The following is a 23,158-nucleotide window of genomic DNA, read 5'->3' as shown; positions in this document are numbered from 1 at the left end:
CCTCAAATCTACGTATGTCTAATTAGATCGTGATCGGCTGAATAAATATTAAAGTTCTTCGTACATAGATTTTTCTCGATTAAAACTAAGATGCTTTTATGTTAATAGTGTTCAGACACCAGCGCGCAGCGGCGTGAATAATTGATTAACATCTCCGAGGCAACTTTCTACCGATTGTAAGTTGGTAGCGTTCTCTTGCGACAAAGGTCTCCATACCTGGCGAATCTCTTTGATTAATCGTTTCTAAATGAATACTTTTTCTCACGAAGTCTTTGCTTCATGTATGCATACATTTTTTCTAACATGATTTCCTCGGTAAGCACGTTAGCTAAGCAATTAATTGAATAATTAGAGATTTAGAACAGGGGAGTTGTTTAGACGTAACTTGAATGTTGACAAATTATTGAAAACGTATGTGAAGGCTTTGCTAGCATCTGCGAAACGTCGATTTTGGGGGATAACGAATCAAAACTGGATCCTACAAGAGGATAATATTCCAAAACATCGGATGAAGCTTTGAGCTCGATGGGAAGAAGAGTCCGATATCAATCACTCGGATTGGTTCGCACAGTCGTCTCATTCACATCCTATTGGATTCGTTTGGACATACGTAGATCGAAGACTTCGTGGAAACAAGTACAGTAGAACATCCGTTATGTAATTTAATTGGGGGACAAGAGTGCTTCGATAAGAGAATTTGCACACAAGAGCAATAAAACTACACTTTTATGATTAACGAGTGCGAAACGTTTCTCTTTAAGTCTGTTGTACTCGCTCCAACTGCTGAATGTTCTGTTTGCACAAAGTGTTTCCTTACGACCCAAGAATTCGAAATGAATGATTTCTCGACGATCTCACCGTGCACACAATAGTAACTTTCTTCTATGGCGTACAATATTAAGTGTATTTCGTTCTGTGCATTAATTAAATATTCGATATACGGAAGTCGATACGTTTTTAACGATACCTATTACAAACAATAACGATGGCATATTTTGTACATAAGAATAGAATTGAATGATATAACTCAAATTAAATTTTTCTATTCTTAACATTTTAGAAAACTGAATGCATTAAAATGAAAAGTTACTTAATTTTTCGTCACTTTGAAAGTTTGTTGGATTGCTCATTGATCGTTGACTACGAATTTTAGAAAGTTTTCGATCACGTCTCGTTGAATTGATGGCATAGGAATTCATCGAACTATTGATAGATCTCGTGTATATTTGATGACGTCAAAACAAGTGTAGGCTGATTCAGACATGGGATTTTTGGAAGGATGTTAATTAAGCAGGGAACTGAGATGTCTCATTATGCGTGATGCGATCCTCTTCAGATGTACTAATTTATCGACAAGTGTTGGGCGTTACGTGGGGGACGTTGAAACGCGTTTGGTTTAGATGACATTGGAGACGAACGAAAAGATATTTTATCTTTAATTCCTATAGAATATAGTAGAGAATGTACAGCTGTCGGGAAGACTTTAAAATAAAATAGATTATATTTGAAATATGTATTAGGTGCTCAATACAGACCTTACTAAGTATAACCCTCTTTGTGTTAAATTTCGTTAACGACTTTAACAAAGTATATGTGACAAAATTTAATTTACCGCAATCAACAAAAATAAAATTCAAAGATTCGGTAATTGCCACCCAAGCGCCTAACAGCTACGAACCCTAAGTGTAGGTGAATGGAATACAAATTTGACTCGATTACCAGGAAATGATCGACTATCCTCGACCTGCTAGCCAGAATCACAGCAAATAGTTTCTCACAATCAGTTTAACCGATAGAAATACCTACGTCACTTTTTCCACTTCAAGGCGTGTCTTCAACATTTACCAATTGACACAACGATTCGTAATCGTCTATGGCCCACTAAATTTCGATCCGTTATTTCTCACGAGCGGTACTCCCGCTCATTACTTCATTCTCGAACGCACGAACGTGCTCGTTAATTCATTTTTCGTCCATCCCGCGATTGTCTCGCGAGCAAAGCACGTGCGTTCGCGGTGCATTGCCTCGTGTGCACCGCTGTACACGCTAATGCGCACTAACAAGAGCCAGTGTGTACACTGGTATCCACTAATAGGGGACACACTTCGCCGTGATAATAACCAATTACGTCAACGAGGACGGAGACCGTGACGTTTCGATGAGCACTTTGACGACCACCGAGTTCGCCGAGTGACCGGATCCGTCAAAATACTCTGTGCAATTGCCATTAATTTTGGAATGTTGCGATCTTTCGGTAGAGAGAGTCGCCGAAACCATGAATGAAGTTGCAAAGAAACTCTCGAAGCATCGAGCTTCTTAGACGAGGGTGTTGTGCTAACTGGGAAAAACTATTCGTATGTTTACACAAGCATAAATTTCATTATTGATTTATTTATTATAGGTGGAACTTGGTAGATTAATATTCACGTTCGGTAATCCTAAGAAGAAATACTTGTAATAAATCTTTTGTATGCAACAGTGGAAGTATCATCTAGTGATTGTATCAATAGGAGTACTCTCAACTGTTAGGCAACATATTGTTCGCAGAGTTCAAACGATGTCGACTTTTATTCGCGCTGAATCATTATTATCATATATCGTAACCCGCTCTACGAACAGCATCACAAGGTCGTCGCTGGTAGAATTTTAGAAACTTCGTGTTCTTTCTTGCGTATGACGCATGGTTTAATTAGAAACTTGGACACATTGGGACTTCTCGGGCAGCTGATTCATTAAGAAATGGAAATGACGCGGCGTTTTGATTCCAGGTGCTAGAGTGACAACAACATACTTTAGTTTTTGTAAATAAAACAAATCGTGAAAATACCAAGAGCAAAATTCAATTAGTTCTTATTGCTTAGATACACACAAGCAATTATGAGTTTTATTCGGCTAATTTGAAATTAAATAGAATAGATTGATGAAACTATTCTGGACAGAAATATCGAACTCGTATCATAAATATTAAAGAAAATCTGAAAATTGTTTTGCTGAAGGAATAGCATGCAATTACATCATCCTTAACGTCGAATTGTATGCATTCAATGCTGAAGAGACTGGATGGAATTTTACATTTAGTGTATTTAAAATAAAACTTGTAATTCAGCTATTCCTTCTTGTCCAGGTATTGCGTGGTGTATCGAAAGCTTTTTTCTCGACTAATTTGCTTTAATCGAAACATCATGTGACGCAAAGAACGGCAAAAATGTTTTCCATTTGCACGATCCACAACGATATTTCCTCGTCCGCTGACTAACGTTGAGTCAGTCGTAATCGCACGCGTCCACCACGTTAATTACGTCCGCATAACTCATTCATGAATTCGCACGGAAGATTCGTTCCTCTGAAATTTCCTGTCGTTTTTATTTAAACAGCGAAACGTACACCGCGCGCGTGACTGTCGTACCGTTTACGTTGACTCCGTTTTAAAAGTGTGACGACCTTCGGAGACGGCTATCTTGGTCATGATTGCCGTGAAAATGAGGCAAACAAGTGTGCAATGAAAGTGTTTTTCGCGGTAATTACTCTTTTTCTCGCGGTCGGTGAAGCCGCGGTAACTTTTATAGCGAACGAAGCGAGTCTTTCTTCGCGACAGGTGTATTCGCAGTCATGAATCGTTGGGTTTAGCATTTATTTTCTTTTTTCAAATAAGGTTTTTTTACGATCCATCGACCATCAGGTCACTAGCCCCGGCTGGTGTATTTTCTCTTTTTTTTTTATCCTAGACGTTTCTTTCATTTCATTAGTTAGACACGCAATATTTTATGTTTCACGATGCATTAATGAGTTATATATGTGATACATTTTGCTTTATTACCTTTCTTCATTTCTCTGGAAGATAAAAGTGACGTAGTACCATCGCTCAAAAACTTTTATGGGTTTCTAGCAAAATACCAAATGCATTTTTATGTCGTCTATTTATCTACACCTTTTACCACGAAGAGAACATTTAATTAAAGAAGTAAATATTAATTATATGGAGCATGTCTTGATATTATTTTTCACTGTAATTGGGTTTCCATGAGCTTTATTTCTGCAAAAATTCAAAGTTTTCGGTTTGTCCCACATGTGAAACTCACTTCCCTTGCGAGTTCTACATACATATATTACCGATACATAATTTACTTAAAGTTCTTACATCGAGCCATAATGAAATTAATCTCTAGCGAATTCGATACAATTCGATGGAAAAGTCGATCGACGATTTCAGGTGCGAATAGAAACACGCGAATTATTATTCGCAAGATAGTGCAAGTATAATCAGCATATCAGACCGAGGACAAACCCGGAGGAGGATGTCGCAATTCGCGTTGCAAGGTGATATGCTTCGCCGTTTTTTCTATCCTCGCTCGTCGGCTGTCATTCTAGACAGTGCTCATTGTCGTGCAGACAATGGCTGTTTTGAATAAGAAATGGAGAGAATCACGATAATACGAAAATGTCGGAAAAATCATGTTGCGGAATTGCAACCGAACTGGTCTTACGTAACGAAGGTCACTGGCGCTAAAAAAAACCCGGGAAATCGTTTCCTTTCGTTTAAGAAGATTGAACTGCGGAAAGTTTTCTTTAAAGGAATGTCGGCTCTCTCCTCGAAGAATTTGCACAGAGGGAAGCTAACTCCTGAGGATCCAATCTTCATTACGATGAATCGTTTATTTCTCAGACTTTGTTCTGGACACTGAAATGATCTTTGTACAAGGATCTTCTGAGTATCGGTATACATTGTCAGAATTTGAGAGAAAAGAAAAGGATAAAAAAGAAGGCGAGCATGAAAGAAAGAAAGAATGTATGTATCGTATATAGAAGAAGAAAAGTTTGATGGCAAAATATCAAATTTCATTATATGTTTCCTTTAACGGAAAAGATAGAAAAGAAGTTGATGTAATTCTTTTCTTACATAAATTCTGATCGCCCTTAAGATTTGTTCAAAACGATTTGAAAATTATTGACTTGATTTAAAATCGACTTGTATTTTTTACCAATATAAACCAAATAATACGTAGGTTTGGTATACGTTAAATTTGGTAAATGAAACGAACACTCTTAATACTTACTAGTCCTATAATAAACTCATTTTTTCGTAATTCTAACTTGAGCCACTCGTCAATTGAGATAACGCTACGAACGTGGATTTTACACGGAGGAATTTATCCCACGTTGAAATCAAGGAAAGAGTATCTTCCGGGAGGCTCGAAAAGTGGAACAATCAGCGCGTAGAACGAGCGAAAGCTTCAATTGTTGTTTTCGCGGTTGACGAGTTTGCAGAGCTGGAAACAGGTGCAAAGCGGCTCGAAAACAGGGGTACAAGTTCGCGAACGAATCTACGTGTTCCAGACACTTGATAGCTGGTTTAGCGTGTTTCGCGTGGTGTCATGGCTCGTGTGTGTGGAAACCTGGCTCAAGAAGTGGGGACGAAGAGGGAAGAGGCCAGGTCGAGATTAAACAATTGACTGGCGTGATAACGAGGGCACTTCCCGCCACTAAACTCATCCTGTCGTGTCGTCTAACCTACGGCTCTCTGGATCCACTTAATCCTCTACTCATCCATCTGCCCTTCAACCCATCGCGTATTGCATCACAACGTGGAATACCTCGACGTACCAGCACGAACCAGAGATGGGTAAAATTTGATTCGGATATACGGATGACGAACGAAACCAACGCTAGATAATTTATTTGCAATTTTTATTCGGTCGAACGGTTACATTTTCGTTCGATAATTGGGAAATATGTTTTACCACTTTGCTCAAGTCAAGGAAATCGAACCAAAGAATAGTAGAACAATTGAAACATAAATACATGATATATGATGAAAAACAACATTACAAAGGATTTATCAAAAAGAGCTGTAGAATTTTGGTGTTTGATAACGAAATACACCTGTCAGCGTAGACACTTAAATTAAACCGAACGTTTATATTTTCATTAGATATAAAAAGAACGCATATATTCCATTTCGTGTCTTATTAAAAAAACAATTTCTCAAAGCTCCTTTTAGAAAACCCTGTGTAATGTTTACTTTTCACCGTACATCGTACATTTATATTTTAATTGAAACCCATATTTCTCTTCCTTTTTATTCCATAATATAAATTCAAATTTTTACTCAGAGTGAAACAGATAAATGGAATTCGTATTTTTAATATATTCATGTGATAACTTTTCAAATGAACATCCGGTATATTACGTGCATGAACATTCACAGTCTGATCACGAGCTTTCGCTAGCATGCACAGTAAATTCAATGTTGCAATCTCGATGTTTAATATCATATTTTATACAAATATCTAGTCGGATACGTCTAAAGCTTTACGGTTTGTTTACATTCGTCAATTCCCACATTTTGAGCCCAGTCATGTTCAAAATTCAAGCTCGTCCTTGTCAGAATAAAATCGTCCATCGCTAAAATTATGGTGATCTTTTATTTTGGCTCATTGTCGTTAAGATCATTCCGACCCGTCATTTAAACCTACGATTTCCGGACTCGTTTAACTTTGTCCTATCAATCACACGTTTACTTCGAACGTGCCACAGTTTGACTTTGTAGCCGCGTAAACTTCACTCAACGTATATGCATAGAAAATAAACACGCATTTGTGAATCGTGCTGTACAGAAAGATCCAGCGTAATTCGACCACTATACTAAATCTTTCCAAAGGTCAGTCATCGTCGAAACTCTTGTCACTGTTACCACTAAGAAATCACACCGATATTTCAAATTGTATCTCTCCAAACAGCTATCCTTCCTTTACGTTATGTATATAATCACCCGATTAACATAAAATTAAATACGAGGAAACTTATCTCAGCGTGGCGCTTTTTATTGGCTTAAATCGTAGCACGGGCCCGACAACTCGTGCCTGATTCGACTCGGGCTCCGTTTAATTTCAAGTTAACTCGATACTAACTGAGTCTTCCGGGTGCAAGCTGTGTTCTTTGGATAAGATACTCGGACGTTTCGTCAGCAGTCCGGTTAACTTCTTCAGGGGTCAAATGACATGCTCGTATTGGCCTGCGTCGCGTAGGGATCACTTTACCCATGCTCGTTTCGCGATTCATCGGCTACCAATCACCTAACTCATGGCACGGTTCGCTTGTTACCGATAGAAATTGTTACGAATATGGCTTAAGGTAGTTCTTCCGTGGATTTATTTAATGCAGGATTTTAATGAAGGTTCTTTCGTTAAATATGAATTATACGAACCTATTAGGATTTAATTTGACCATCCCAATTTGATGAAAAACGATATCACAATTTTATAATTGTAACACAGACCCTTATAATACATACAGATTTTCAGGTGAATTTTTCAAAGCAAAATGCGATTTAGCAACTCGTTGAAAATTTGATATGTTATAAAAATCGATATTGTAACTTTTTGAAGTTAAGTGGGTTAAAAACTAATCCCACTTTTTGCTTAGCTTTACTATTTTATTTAAAGTTTTTCATTCTTGTGGCAATCCTATGAACCAACCCTAAAAGTACAATAAGAGGAATCAGAAATGTGTACAAGTCAAAACGCGTTAGCAAGTTGTTGACACTGTTCTTCTGTGTAGCTTGAATTTTATTTTTCCTCAAAGAGACAAACCATTCAAAAAAGAAAATAACAATTATTGACCGCGCCGTTACTGAGATATAACTCATTAGAATCTGAAACAGAACGTAGAGAAGTTGCGCGATAACAGTATGTGCTCTCAGGGGCTGTAGCGGTATTTGTAGCTACAGTACGGGCTCAGCAACCCCGAGGTACCCGAGCTAGAGGAAGGTCAGCGTCAGTGTCAGTTGTTCGCATGGTATCCTAAAAGATCAGGTGGAGAAAGCCTCGAATACGATCCAAGTTGATTTGACGTTATGTTTCTGAGAAAGAGCACGTCGCGTCGATGCAGCAGATTTATAGAGAGCCGTTGCTGAAAAACGCATTCTAACTTGAGCGCAATCTGTTCTATTTATACCCCGTACGCGATGCAGTCAGCAATGCATCGAAATAGCGGAACGTTGATCGGGATCGCGAGTGAATCAGAATACTTGCGATTCTTTAGATTCCAGCCACCGGTGAGTCTAGTTCGCCTCGACTCGCTCTCCCGAACAGGGTTCTCCGCGTTTACGATCAGAGTTCGCGCAAACAAGCGACAAAACAGACGAAAGAAACGCGGAGGAACAACGAGGATCGGAAGAACCGGAACGGATGCGGCTCGGTTAGGCGAACGCAAGCCACCAGGCGCGCATGAAAGCTACTCCGCATGACGTCTTTGTGTCCCAGTTAGAACAATTTAGAAGCCCAATCTACAGTGAAGTCGAGTTGTTTTAAAAGGGTGATTGTTTCAAATCGCCTGGGGAGTAATTGATCCTCCTCGTTCTAAGACAATTTGCCAGGGACTTGCGGCCACCATCGATTTCGTCATCGATAACGAAACGAGGTAGCACGGATTGAGCTGTCGGGAGGTTTCATTCCTCCTAAGGTCGAGTAGCTCGTTAATTAATCTCAAGCTCCGATTCGTTCGCTCACCTACACTTTCTCCTGGGAATCTCTGCTCAGAGGATGATGATTCGGCTTCGACGAGTCAGCCTCCAACGGTTCGGAATCGTGTTGTGACGCGGGTACCTTCGAAATCGTAATCACGTGATCGTCGTCGCCGAGGATGAAGCTGGTCTTCTTGTGCGGTTCCTTGGACTTGTGGAAGTCGCCCAAGCTGGACCTCCTCGAGATTGAATGAGAGTGAGGATGTGGATGAGGCGGTGGTTCGCGATACGGTTCCGTCGATTCGGCGAATTTGGTGTGCCTGAACAGATGAAAGAGATGTGGGTTACGCGCGATCGAAAAGATTCGTTGGTATCAGGTTGTCTCAAAAGTTTCTTTCGCGACCTGCGCACAGTTTGTCTGGCAGTGTTTATATACCAGTCAGTCCTATAAATATTCGTGCCATCTATGTCCGTTAACCCTTAGAAGCCTGATTTTACAAATTAAATTTAAAAAAATATATCGATGTATTTATTATTTGAATAATTTTCACAGCTGACATTTATTTTTTTAACTTTTGTTCAGAGGACCATTATGCAATGGTAACATACATACAGCCAAATATTCAAAACAAACCAATTGCGAGTGTACAATTCGATTTAAAAGTCCGGTATCAAATTTGAAACTTATATATAACTAATAACTTAAATACAAACATCATATATAAAAATAATGTAACATAAAATATAAAGTATTGTACATCTATTATTTATTAATAAACCGAAAGAAACATATGGGACAACCTAACAAGAAGCTTGAGGGTCTAAAAAGCGCTTTACTTGGCTTCTAAATGCTGTCGTGATACCGATCTCGGTGGAGGATTGATAACAATAGGACCTTGATCCAGCGTCGTTCTCGAGCTAGATCTTTTGAGTATGTCTATATTAGTCCTGCTCTCGCTCTTTCTGAAGTCTAACGTTGACTTGGATGGCTCTCGGTGGATCCTCTTGTCCTCCTTGACGTGTGCTCGATTTTTTCTTAATGTCGCGTTTATGTCCTCCAGCACGCGGTTATAATCTTCTTGATTTCTCGCGTCTTCTTCCACCTGACTGATGGCGTGGGGCTCGCTGTCCAACATCTGCGAAAACGATGAAGGTCTACAAGGTTTCATCGAAAGGACGAAGGTTTCAAATATTTCGAGTACGATTTTTGGTTAAACGTGACATTCAAATCTTGTTTCTTTGTATTCTCAGTGTCTGAGGTAGGAACTGTACAAGTTTGAACATCGAGTATTCGATAGTTTCTGATTTCGAAGCTTCTATAAATATTTTTACTTAGTTTAGTCAGGCAGTTTGACGTTTCCATCAAATGAACCCGTTTTATTCTACCTGACAAAGACATTTTCAATTTTCTTCGTCATTCTTATGAAGTTAAGCAAAGAGATGATAGTACACTCAGATTAATAACTTTTATTGCAGTACTCATTTTCATACTATCCTTTGTCGAACGTAGCATCCAAACCTTGTCTTCGTTTCTAGTTTTTATTCTTTTAAATAGAGTTAATAATAAAGTAGTTTCATTATTTATAATTTCTGTTATTTCAAATTTGTGTCAATTCTTTTATTTTAAGCCACAATTAAGTTATATAATGAAGTTATTTCGTTTTCCTGAAATAACCTTTCAAGCTAATTACTTCCGATAAAATTTACCCAGGCTTTTATTACTTTCTTCGATTTCCCTTCGCATTTTTATTGTCCATCCAGTCAGTTTCAAAATCGTCGCTTCGCAGTGACGCGAATGCCAGTCCAAAGTATACCTGTTCCCGAGAACGAGAAACGATTTTCCCGTGAAATAAGAAACCCTCGAGACACGTACCTCGTTCTGCGTGTAAAATATCGGCTGTTTTGCATCCGTTTGCACACTCTGCATGCTCTCGCGTCTCAGAGAACCGTCGGGGCTGGTGATCATAACTGGAATCGGAGTCAGTGGCGTCATCGGGACGTTCATGTGCAGGCCACCAGTGGACGATGCCAAGCTCGAACCGGATCCGGTGGTCAAAGAACTGCTGGACGCATCGCGATAATGAGCGAACCCGCTTGTGCTCATGCGCTCTGAAATTATCCCAAGAATCTGAATCCTTCGATGAGAAGTAGCAAGGAGTCAAGACACCAAAAATTACCACTGCGAGTGCTGTGCGGTTAAGCACCGCGAGGATCTCGTTTACTGCTCTCGCGTATAAATCACCCTTTTTTAAGACTACTTCGTTAGCCCTTTTTTATCATGCGATGGAATGTTGAGTTGTTATTTACAAACGTTCGAATTGATGGGAAAATTTAAGACTCGTTGACTCTTTTTCACAAATGCGATGGGATACTAAGCTTACAAATGTACAAAATGGTGGAAATTCCTTAGCGAAAAGAGAATGTGAAGTAGCGAAGTAGTTCTTCTCGATAATTCTTTCACAATCAGAGATGAAAATGGATCATTGTTCTGATAAGCGAATCAAAATATATCTCATTTATGTGTTTTTGTATGCTTGGCTCTGCGTACCACAACGACGATCCACTTACATTTTTATTTATTTGAGGATTCAAAATATCTAAACACTGAATTTCTCGATTTCCGAAATTCCAATTAACAATTTATTTAAACCAACACTGGTCTAGGTGCTCCTCAAAGAGAACCATGATCGCCAGTTGTTAAAACTTAGGTCCCAAAACTGCCTCTGTCTTCGTTTGCCTAAGAATATCTGTTAAAGATGGAGAACTGTGATTGATGCTCCTTTGAATGAAAGTTCCGCGAAGATTCAATAAACTTGATCCATGTTAATCGAGGTCAATTACATTTCTACAACCGCGCGATTGTCGATAAAATAGAGTTCACTTCTTATGACCGTCGTCGATTCTTCAAAAGGAGTTGAGATTTTCCGCCAACCGATTAATCAATGACTGTTCTGCAAATGTATCCACACACAATCGATATTATTGAAGCAATAATATTCATTAAATATTTTATATGTTGAGTTATTGTTGTGACTGAAGAAAAACAGCTCTTTCCAAGCGCAATTGTTTTAAATTAAATAACAAACAATATCTTCTCTTTTTTTATCTTGTTTATAATATTAACTTTGAACTGCAACAAAAAAAAAATCGTACAAAAGTACACAGAAGATCGAGATTTGCTCCAATATCATCTATATACAATATAATTTTATTATTAGATCTTCAATGATATTAAACATATTTTAATTATTTCGATATAAAATACGTGCTTCTAACTTCGACCTTCATCCAGTTCTCGACACTTTCCATTTATTCTATTGATGCAAATCGTCAACAGTTTTGAGAATTAATTCCAAGAGGATGAATACAAATATTGACCTTTTCTTTTATACAATTTTTTCTTATATGTACCTTAAAGATTAAAACATTTTGATGGTTACACGTGTATTGAAAATGATGCCGCGCGTGGTTTATTTAACGGATCAAGAAGCCATGTTGATGTTACAGCAATCTTAACTTTAAAAATAACGATAGAAAATTTCTTATTGGCCGTTCTTTCGAAACAAGGCTTTATTTTGGAGCGATTTTACTATGTTGTTAAAAATTTAAACATAAAATAAACTATTATTGGTACAAAGAAAGTAAGAGATACTGTATTATATGTGCCATCTTCTCCCACTATAATGTAGCAAACGAGTAGCAATACCTAGAATGTTCTATTACCGTACAAGTGAAAGATTGTCAATAAATGAACCTATGATTGCAACGTTTACTTCATCAACCCACAACATCGTCTCTAGACGGCCAATATTACTTCCATTATTCGATATTGCACAATAATCGTGAGCGGTTACCTTGACTCAGAACATTGTGGTTATTAGACTAAAAAAATTACACTCGTACCTCCCTTGGCACGTTGTATCGACCTGATTTTATCCAAATCAGCCGCAGAACACAACGGTGTGTCGACCTCGTACGTGTTGTTGAAGAGAGTATAATTCACTTCGTATTCTCCAGTTTCTTTCTTAAACGTGATTATATGCTCGAATCTGTGTCCCCACAAAATTTCAGCTGGCAGATAGGAGCTTCTGGCTTGCGTGGTCATACCTGTCGACTCGATGACACCTGGAACCATGGTTAAATGGTTTCAATGTAATCTGCCAGTGGTGAGATTTTTACGTCTGCTCGTCCTGTCGTTTTCATACCTTCCAATATCACCACGATCTCGAACCGTTCCCGCAACATATCGCTGGCCGATACATGATAAAGAGGCGAGTGTTCGTCGATCTTGTGGACGATCGTTGTTGGCCAAATAAAGAATATCTTGTCTTCCTCGCCGTCACCTCCTACCTTCAGCTCCGTCTGGAAAAACGGAAGGAGTTCTCCCTCTCTGGTCACCTGAAATTTCCACAAACCGTTATATATTTTCTTAAACGTTATACACGTGGAATTTATAAATATTATTCAGTTAACTGGTAAGGTTCGTTCACTTTAGTTCAGTTTTGTTTGCAGTGCGATTACGTTTACTTTTGTTCGACTTTGTTAAGCCGGTACGGGATCAGGTCATCCCGTAAGTTCATGCTGCAGAGTAAGTCAATATTTAATGAAAAAACCACATAAACTTTATAGTGGCCGTACAGTGAGTATGTCGAAAAGTTGGGAAAATATTGTAAAACGAGACAGATTAGCTTTTCTTATAACACATAAGAGTACGTTTCATATATTAATTTGAGTAGCAGCAGCACTAATAAGTGGCATGAACTTATGAGATGACCTAATAGTTTTATAAAAAATAACATTGAAGATTATTTTTATAAAAATGTTATCGAAATTGTAGAGAGGTGTAATAGATTTTCTAGAAACGTTAGAGGGGATGGTGATTACATTTTTTTCAAAAATGTGGTTTGGGGTTAAAGGTGCGTTCGAGATGTTAATTTGCATAGCAAAACGATAAGTAACACGGAGCTACGGGATGACCTAATATTTCTGGAATTGGAATCTGAAAAATGATTAGTATCGTGGAAACGTCTGCCCTTTGGAAAATACAACCCACCTTCCTTTTGATCATCTGAGCTCTGACGTGAGCCTCGATGATGTGACTCTTCCTCATGTCACCGACGCGGAACATCAAACACGGCTGGCCGTCCCTCTGGCAAATCACAGCGTTCCTCGAGAACAGTAGCGTCTGCGTTCTCTTCTTCGGTCGGGACAGTTTCGCGAACACTATACCGACCATGAAAGCCTGCAGAATCACCCCCGTCATCGATTGGATGCATATGACGAACACTGCCTCCGGGCACTCGTCTGTCGGATGTTTCGATCCGTACCTACAACATGTGCCCTCGTTGAACGTGAAATGGAAATTACTCACATACTTTGCAAATAAATACAAAATAAATGGATAAAATCCACGGTTTAGTTGGCTGTGGATATTTATGGATTTATGGCGATTGAGAATACGGGGAAATCCATGAGAATGTACACGAATGAAAGAATATATAAAATATCGACAATAATATACATATTATATCGTGTAGAATATAATACACACTTTCGTTTAACTTTTAATTTTTTTTTGGTTCAATGAAAACGTTAATTCGCATAAACATCCACAGTCTAGTTATGATAGTTCGGATCCTTGATTGAAAGTGTAGTCACCCGATGGTGTGCTGCGTCTCGATCGAAAAGAGGAAGGAGCTGGTGAAGCCGCGAATGTCCACGATGCAAGGGGTAAACGTAAAGTTCGAATTGGTGTAGTTCTCTGGATTGAGGTCCCCGTGGCTGTACGCTATCAGCCACCATATCAAAGCGAAGCCCAGCCAGGAGAGCAGAAAATTCATGGAGAACACCAGAAGTGTCCAGCGCCATTGAGCGTCCACCAGCGTCGTGAAAATATCCTGAAAGAATTTTCATAAAAAGAAATCTTCGAATCTAGTCGATCGCTCGAGTCTATGCGCTCCTTCCAACCACAAAGGTGACAGAAGGTCATAGAACAAATTGCATATAAATCATTGATTAGATAAGTTCTATACAAAGTTGGCAGCTTTTGGTATTCCTACGATAAAACCTAAACGGGCTTCTTACACAACCTAATACATATGAAATAATCTATAGGCAAGTTACTTCAATTCTAAATATTTCATTTTATCTTAAGTACTACTACTACACTTTATCTTAGTACTATCTCAAGTACTGGTACAATTAAGAACTAACGACTCATTGTTCTAGCATATAAGAAATTCTTTTATCTCGACACTTTTATCCCACAATTAATTCTGATTTTACTGTACTACTCTGGCAGTCAACGTGTCAAGCGGCCGGTTATGCGCGAAATAACCCGTTTGCGAAGAACTCGTGTCTAATGAGAATCAACGGTCGATATATTAGGAACGAAATCGAAGTCTGGAAATAGCGACGCGTGTAACCGTTAAATTTTACATAAGAGAAAGATGGTAATTTTAGTCTCTCGGAGCTAAGTGGACGCGAAGAAACGTTTCTAGAGAATCGAGACACAGCGGTTACATCTCAGAAAGTGTGTACGCTATAGAACGAAGCAATTTGGCAAGTGGTTCAACGTTCAGAAAAACAGACAAGTCTCGTCTTCGTGTACCGAACGAGAGAAATCGTTTCGACGATACCGTATGAGAATTAAACGCGCAGAAACGCGAAATCTCGAAGCGTTTACGCCGACTGTTAGAAGCGGGGGACTTCTGAGATCGCCTTGGGACGACGCTTATGTTACGAACCAGCACGGTCGTACGCTTTTAGAAATACTTTAATATTACCTGAAGGTAACGGCGTCGTCGCTTGGCGACATTTCCTTGTACGACATTGCAATCGCCGTGCTTGAAAACCACCCTCTTGCGTATCCTTCTAGAGCTGAACCTAGTTTGTCGGTATCTGAAAGCAACCAGATCTGTTACCACCTCGAATTTAGCGAACGAGTCGTTGATGTAGATTCCTGTGCACTGTTTTAGCTAGCAGGTACAGAAGAAATTATATCATAGAGTATGAAAATATATCATTTGAGGGGTATCCAGAGGCAATGACATTTAAAAAAAGTGTTACAAACATTGCCATCCACTGACGATAACTTTACTTATAACATGGCTTGTATTCTAGTTGAATATATTGATATTTAGTGTGCTTGTTAGATTTTGGAAAAAAAAAATGAGGAGAACGCTATAAGAATGGAAGACAGTTTGGTGTTTTATGTGTTTCGAAAAAGCATAACAATGCCACAGATGCTATTAATGCTGTTTATCTTACTATCTTGGATAGCCGAACACATCAGAGTCGGTTTAGAAAATTTAAGAACGATGATTTCAGTCTTTTCAACTCTATGAAATCTAAAGTACTCGTTCAATTTGATTGGTATCTATTATTGGATGAAATTGAAACTGATTCTAAACAAACCATCCAGAAATTAGACCCAAAGCTTACGACTTCACGATGCATCGTTATTTTTTCAAACGGTGCTTAACGGCGTTTAAAATACTTTGACAAAGTGCAAGAGAAGAAATGTGGGTGGACTAGTTCACGCTACAACACAATATTCATAACGAGTAGAACGAAATCATATTTCATTGGTTCGAACCATCAGGACGAACTCAATCGCGTTAACATACCAAATACGTCCTATCTTCGAAACAAATTCACCAGGACAGTTGTAAATTTAACAGAATCTTGTACATAGGTGTATAAATAAACACACCAAATTTCAAAAGTTTACGTCAATTGCTTTAGCTGCAAAAAGAATCATGTATATCGCCTCGAAAGTAGTAAAAATGAAAGAGTAACCTCTCAACAACAAACTTTCACTTTTCCGTCCGAGCTTATAATAGATTTAAAAGCGCTTTTAAAAACAGTCGTATCGTCTGCTTCAAAACATACGAAGCTTAATGCCAGAGGACATCATTTATGATCGAATGGTTTTCGTTATAGTCGGAATGTGACCGAACGAGGGCAATTTGCCAGAAAATCGACGTACGAACGAGTCCCGATGATCTTCCGCATCCATGTGATTCGCAATTCGCTTGCCGAATTGTAAATTCTGAGATGCGCGAAATCAAACGTTCTCGAACAGTGCCATTTCTTTCTACAAATTTGTTATATTTTGGTAGAAGCGATACAATTATGTGCAATTTTTTTTGTTTATATTCTGTATTATCAAGTTTTTTTTCAAGTCTTCAATTTACACAATAATAATAAAAGTATTTACAGTAACGTAAATTATATAGAGACAAATCTCTTTTACAGAGAATGGATGTCTATAGGTAGAGAATTTTCTGCAATGGAGTACAGCATGGTCCACAGTTATTTCGGTATTTCATGATACACAGATGGTAACACTTTCACCGTTTAATAGGTACGAGTGGGTGGGTCTCGTGTGTTCGATTCTGATTCCTGAGACTGCGACCTGGTCCTGTCTTGAAAAGTTCATCAAAGGTTATCGCCGTAGAAATCGTACTCAATCGAGAGTAGACGCTGAGAGGATATGCATTTTCATTCTTTATTCCAGGCTTCGCGATCTTCGGTCTTACAGTGCCAAACATAATGACACGACGTATCATATATTTAAATAATTCGTGTAATTGCATATGTGTATGTCATTTAAAATAAACATGACAAATCTTGAGTTTGCACGGTATACCAGGGAAGAATACAAGTAAACTACACGGAACTGATCAATAACAATAAGAATATAAAATTCGCCTTCGCCAAATCACCCATTTAGATATTTTAAATAATAGACGAGTCTATCATATTTAATGTATTTTAGAATAACACCTTCATTCTTCGAATAATTCTCAATACCTTTGATAACATTTCTAGAGTCGCAAAATATTTTATATATTTTATTAAACTCGTCTGGTGCTACGTCGATAGCTCGTTTTAGCGTTGCACGCATTATTTGATTGCCTAACACAGAATATTCAATCGCAAATCATAGAATCAACACCCTCAGGGGCTGTAGCTATCCTTGACCGCAGCTACAGTACGCGTTTAGCGATCCCGAGGTACCCGAGTTAATAGGGAGCCAGAGGGGCCCAATAAAATCTCAAATGAGGATGCCAGACAATTAACAGAAGTATGTAAGCAAATTCAAAGTAGTGTAAAGCAGAAATCTAATGAATGGAAAGAATGATAAAAAGACCTCCTGGGATAAAAAGTGTAAATATACCTGAAGTGTCTTTCTTTCTTTGTTTATTATAGCGATAAATCTGTTAGGATAATCTTACTCATTATATCACCTGCAGGATCTAGCCACTCTAAAATTTGGATAAATAAATAAGTCAGTTAATCACATTAAGTGTATGCACAAGTTTTGTAGACGTTTCTGATGAATTACTTTATTAACCAAATGAAATCTATACATCATCTAAAAATATTATATCACTAACTACGGTCTGTTATTCGTTTGTTTAGATGCAAGTTGATCAGTGATATCAACATTATCCAGCTCTACCTAAACGTAACCCACAAAGTCATGCATACACCTGATAAAATCAACGCAGAACCGTATCTGCATTCACGCGTAATTCGCCAGAGCTACCATAATTCACAAAGCCCATTGAGTCGTGATTTACATGGCAAATTTTCTCTCGATTAGAAAACACGGCTAGCAGGTCCGCATATCGCGTTACGGTGCTGGATAATCATTCACGAATCGTATATTGTGCCCAGCGGGTCGACTCGGACCGCGATTCTCTGCAAAGTGGTTCTTCGTTTTTCGCGCGAGTGAAAATAACTATAGAGAAATTCGAGCCGTGCAAATATTTAGCCGATCTCGTTTTATCTAGGTTACTGACGTTAGCTGCAATATAGAAATATTTAGAGAAGCTCCAGGTGATTGTAGCCGATTGGCAATAATTCGCGTGAAAGACCTAGTAATCCAGTTTCGCTTTAAACTTCTCTGACCATCGATTGCGCGAAACGGTTAAATTTTGTAAATAAAAGTTATTCGCGAACTGCCATCCTTCGAATCCTTTGCTTTCTGTTTCAAATGAAGTTTTTACATTAACACTTTGACTTTGGTGGAAACGATCAAGTTTAACAGCTACTTTGTATTCGATTAAAAAAAATTCTCGTAGAACATATACTTTAAGAAACAGTATGACAGTTTGAACTATTTTTTTTTTTTAATTAGCAGTAATTAAGTAATCGAAAGAATTAATGTGAAAGGAAGAGTAGATTATGAATTTTTTGTTGTATAATAATAAAAATAGAGTCCTCAGCGTTTCAATTTTTGTTACAGAAATCGACACTTTTATATTCAATATAAAATTTTATTATACAGCATTATATCTTAAGGTAGGTATTTGCAGTGCATCAGCGAGGTGTTTCTGGTGAAACTTAACCCAAACACGACCTAATTCGGAATGTTGTAAGTTATACATCAGTGGCTCTCAAACACTGTGGAACCGGTTTATTTCAAATTTTCCAGAGGAACGTAATAAAAGTTAACTTACGACGAACCGTTCCATTCCGTGCAAAAATAAATAGAAACGCGGAAGATATGGATGAAACTTTGTACGTTTGTAGAAGAGCCAAAAATAATAGGCACGTATTTTTTTAGCTGTGGCGACTCAAGTTTAAAAGGCGAAACTGCTTCCACGAAAAAGTTCAACCTCCAAAGTGCTAAATCGAAAACAATTAGAGACATATAAATAATGTTTTAATAAATATTGAACGAATTCTGATGTGTTATTCCTAAAAAATGTTTGAGTTAACAAATATATGCAAAAATAATGATTAGATTATGTCTTTACAACTACTTTATTAGACAGACGTTTCGAACATTATAATTTATGGTCTTGTTCGGTGTTTAAACATTATTAGACTATAATACGATAAAGAGGTATGCTGATGAGTATGTTACAACAATGTTTCAAGAAGAATTTTTCTTTTGCAATAAAATATGTCAAATATAAAAAAATGGAGTTTCCGTTAATTCGATTTAAAGAGCGATTATAGAAAGTTTTGATTATTAAATTTATCATAAATTATAATGACATGAATAAGTATTTATGAGGTTAATCACGATATAAGAAAATCAATTATCCAAAATGCATATTTGAAAATGTAAATACAAAGATATAATTATATTCCTGAGAATACACAAATTCTTTATTATATCATTGTTGAACAATTTTTTAATACCGAAGAGGACCGTAAAACCTAATGCTCGAAACGTGTTTCCAGTAGAGTGCTTGGAAATACATTATTTAATAGTTTATATTATAGATAGTCTTCAATAGTTAATATAAAAATTCCATTTCATATATTGACTACTGCTTGATAATGTAATAAATCGCCGAGGTGGGTATAGAAATGAACGTACTTGAACTTTGTACAACTGCCGATATTTTTTATCGGTATATTATTAATGAAGAATAGTGAGATTATTGCAGTGTTATGTAGAACATACATTTTTAGATAACGAAAAATAATAATTCTGCACCTCTTGTTGACGCAACGTATCATATACATAGATAGGCTGCCTCGAAAACAACGAGCGCAGCGTGAATATTTTCCACAAAACAACAATATTGATTATTATTGATTTTGTATTTTTCACCATTCTCGCGAAGATACATTAACAAGGACACAAAGTTTTATATTCATTTGTGGATAAAATTTTATTAGAAAACAAAATTTGATCTCAAGCATTCTATTAGTCTAATTCCGAACCATCGACCGCAGTTATCCAGTTATCAGAAAATGACTATTTAGCTTCCAAGCGAACTTGAATCTACTTCGAACACGGCAAACTAGCCGATTAAACACCCCTGAAAACAACAGCAAGTCTATTGCTAAAAATACGTCGATTCCAATTTCGTCTTCGCGAAAAGTCTCCCTTGAGATGGCACAGACTATGCAGTTCACGAACCTCACTCGTTGAATTTGGCTACGTTGCTCGCGAAGAGGACGTCGATGCACTCATCGCAACTTTCATCACAGTATTCTAATTCAAATTTCAAATAAAGAAATGTAATTACTGATAAGAAATTGTATATCTGTCGAAAGAATATACAATTTCGATTAAGAAAATGAACTCCCATTCTGAATCGTTTATCGAAGAAGCACATCCAAACGAGCCAAATAAACGACTTGCATTAGACGCGCGAGATAAATGTTTCTGTAGTTAAAATTCAGAACTATAGGACGAAGCTATTTGGCAAGTAATTGCGCTCATAAAACGGAGACAAGGGTTTCAGTTGCTCGTGATAGATGGAAGAAATCCGTTCGCCAGTATTTCCTTCCCCTCTTGGCTCGTGAGATTGACTTACATTATCGTCGCCCGCTCCAGTAAAAAAATTAAAGGCAGCAGTGGTCGAAGTTACGAGACTTTATAATTAGAATGACGATTCGATGCTGTTATTAATACTACAAGGAGACGCTACAGATAATAATGGACTCAGGATGGGTCGAATCTCTTGGAATATACGACGAATGTTTTGTATTCGAATATTACTCAAAGTTAAATTGAACGATTGCCTGGGACGAAATTGCTAGTTAAAAAATTCTAATATTACTAAAATCTCTCGAATAGCAACAGTTATTGTGACCTTTTGCTTATACGTACATTGAAAGTAATTTTCGTATACTGTTCAAAATTAAATTGAAATTAATTTTCGAATATTGCTTCAAATTAAATTTGAACGAATTTTGGAATATTGCTTCGAATTAAATTTAAATTAATTTTCAAATATTGTTCAACGAGATTGGACTACTTTTCAGAATAAAATCGTCAACCTTAAAATTTCTATATTACTATCCTTATATTGCTATCGAGAACTCGAAAGAAACTTTATTAGTCTTATGATAGCTAGCCTTATGAGTATATTTTTTGCTTACCCTGGCCTTTGAGCCTAATTCGTTTTCTTATCTCCTATTTCGATGTCAAAAGTTCGTTCTTGATTAATTACCGATCATTTCTCTATTTGATTAGACTAATGCTGTGTACTATCCTCGTCTAACTAAAAGATCTTATATCTCTATGTAACTAGCACAATATTCCTAAAATTTTCCCATGAAACATAAATTTGATCATGCTTCACCTCTACTTAAGCATTCTTATACAAGCCAAATGCACATGCTTGATCTTTGATGATATTATTTACGTTAGTTTATTCTTTATCAACTGTCATCGTCACTGCGATTAATTCATTTCCATCGGTAGCGACAACGACCTGTCCTTTCCCGTTTATCGTACATTTAAAGACCACTGTTCTTTCGCCTACAACTCGAGATATTACTATAACTCACTCCCACCCACGATCCGCTCTTAAACTACTTTTAACTACAAGCACGATATTATTTCTTTCGTCACTGATCATCACCAATGATAACTCTTTGTTAATATTTTGCTGGTTTGTTTAAACTCATTATCTCTTACATGTTTTACTTTTAACGTTACTTATTTGCGAAGTTAACATTACACCAGCATATACAATAACTATACGTTTGTATAATGCATAAGCTAGTATACCTAGGACAACTACTTACTTTTTCATTTATACAGATTTGTGTTAAATTTTCTTTGCATTTATGCAACTCTTATTAAAATATACTTTGATACTTATCAACCAGAAAAGATAGCAAGGAAATCTTTTAGTCGCATTTCTTGGTTATCGGCATCTATTAATTTTAATAAATACCCCCAAAAACGAATATTTTTCAAAATACTTTTGAAATACTTCCGAACGGCAGACAGAAATCTTTCGAGATACTAGCAGGGTTTAACCCCTCAGGATAACGAGAAAGATTCGAATAGTGATCGCAAACATAAAGTCTTCCGGGTGACGGTGGAAATTCCAGCGACGATTGCCAGACGACACATGTATTCCTGTCTGATCGGAACCCGCCAAAAATAAGTTCGGCCATGAGGGACGCCGAAAATTCGCAAAGCTAGACGTTCTTCGTTTAGAAGCGACGGCTGTTTACAGACGGTGTTGCGCAGTCACGGATTATTACAATTCTCGTATCGGAGGCGCTAAAGTTGTTGGCAAAGTCCAAGGATGCCCCGCGGTCTCTTTGAACTTGCCTTTCCTCGCCCGTGATCGACTTTGTCCGGGGCATAGAGTTGCAAAGGTGAAACCTCGTTCTTCAAATCCCGATTTCGTGTGAGCATGCGTCTTCCAAGGAGTATCACCGTGAAAGTAATTGCGATACGAGTATCGACAGTTAAATGTGTTTAAATTAGAAACGAGATTCAAACACGAACTTGGTAATTCCATCGTAAATTGCACATTGTCTGAATTCGGTGGCAGGGATTGCAATTGTATTGAAATATGGTGTAGCGAACACGAGATTGAACAAGAATTTATGCTATGGATGTGTTACTTTTTACTTTCTTTGTAAAAGAAAGTTCTTAGTGTTGTTACTTTCATTTTTGCAAATGTTGCTAGCATGTAAGCTTCCTTCTTCAAATATCATTGAGTAAGATGAATATTTTCCTATCAGTTTTTGTTGTGGTTTGGAAATTGTGTGTATGTGTATGTGTGTTCAAATATCGAATAAAACTTAATAAAACTAAACGAAACCGGCACGAGATCGAACAAAAATAAACAAAACTGACCAAAGCTTGACAAAATTAATCAAAACCGAACAAAAATGAATAAAACTGACCAGACTAAGTAACACCTGTTGTAACACCTTGAAAGGGGTGGTTCGGGAGGTGATTTGAAACAA

The 23,158-nt window shown here is 37.5% G+C and overlaps 2 protein-coding genes across 6 annotated transcripts in view; one reads left to right on the top strand and one right to left on the bottom strand.

The window, feature by feature from the left end:
• LOC128878156 (inward rectifier potassium channel 2-like) overlaps window positions 1–23,158 on the bottom strand; it is a 42,255-nt gene that overhangs the window by 6,811 nt on the left and 12,286 nt on the right. For 3 of the 5 annotated variants that reach the window (XM_054126108.1, XM_054126107.1, XM_054126111.1), the window contains exons 2-9: window positions 15,247–15,361; window positions 14,120–14,358; window positions 13,515–13,788; window positions 12,667–12,859; window positions 12,365–12,586; window positions 10,335–10,570; window positions 9,299–9,597; window positions 8,508–8,781 (exon numbers count right to left, since the gene is read on the bottom strand). In XM_054126108.1, the coding sequence (XP_053982083.1) occupies window positions 8,508–8,781; window positions 9,299–9,597; window positions 10,335–10,570; window positions 12,365–12,586; window positions 12,667–12,859; window positions 13,515–13,788; window positions 14,120–14,358; window positions 15,247–15,361 (1,852 nt within the window). Of the gene's footprint in view, window positions 1–6,671; window positions 8,285–8,507; window positions 8,782–9,298; window positions 9,598–10,334; window positions 10,571–12,364; window positions 12,587–12,666; window positions 12,860–13,514; window positions 13,789–14,119; window positions 14,359–15,246; window positions 15,362–23,158 lie in introns of those variants that run through there. The other 2 variants (XM_054126109.1, XM_054126110.1) reach the window with 2 other exon arrangements.
• Window positions 3,485–23,158, top strand: part of LOC128878163 (coiled-coil domain-containing protein 137) — a 36,091-nt gene continuing 16,417 nt past the window's right edge. Inside the window, exon 1 of the mRNA XM_054126126.1 lies at window positions 3,485–3,517. Within this exon, the coding sequence (XP_053982101.1) occupies window positions 3,500–3,517 (18 nt within the window). The 5' untranslated portion in view covers window positions 3,485–3,499. The remainder of the gene's footprint in view (window positions 3,518–23,158) is intronic.

Source organism: Hylaeus volcanicus, chromosome 6 (genome assembly GCF_026283585.1).
Source record: "Hylaeus volcanicus isolate JK05 chromosome 6, UHH_iyHylVolc1.0_haploid, whole genome shotgun sequence".
Lineage (NCBI taxonomy): Eukaryota > Metazoa > Arthropoda > Insecta > Hymenoptera > Colletidae > Hylaeus > Hylaeus volcanicus.
Note: the sequence above shows the minus strand (reverse complement) of the source record. Positions and strands in the feature narration are given on the sequence as shown.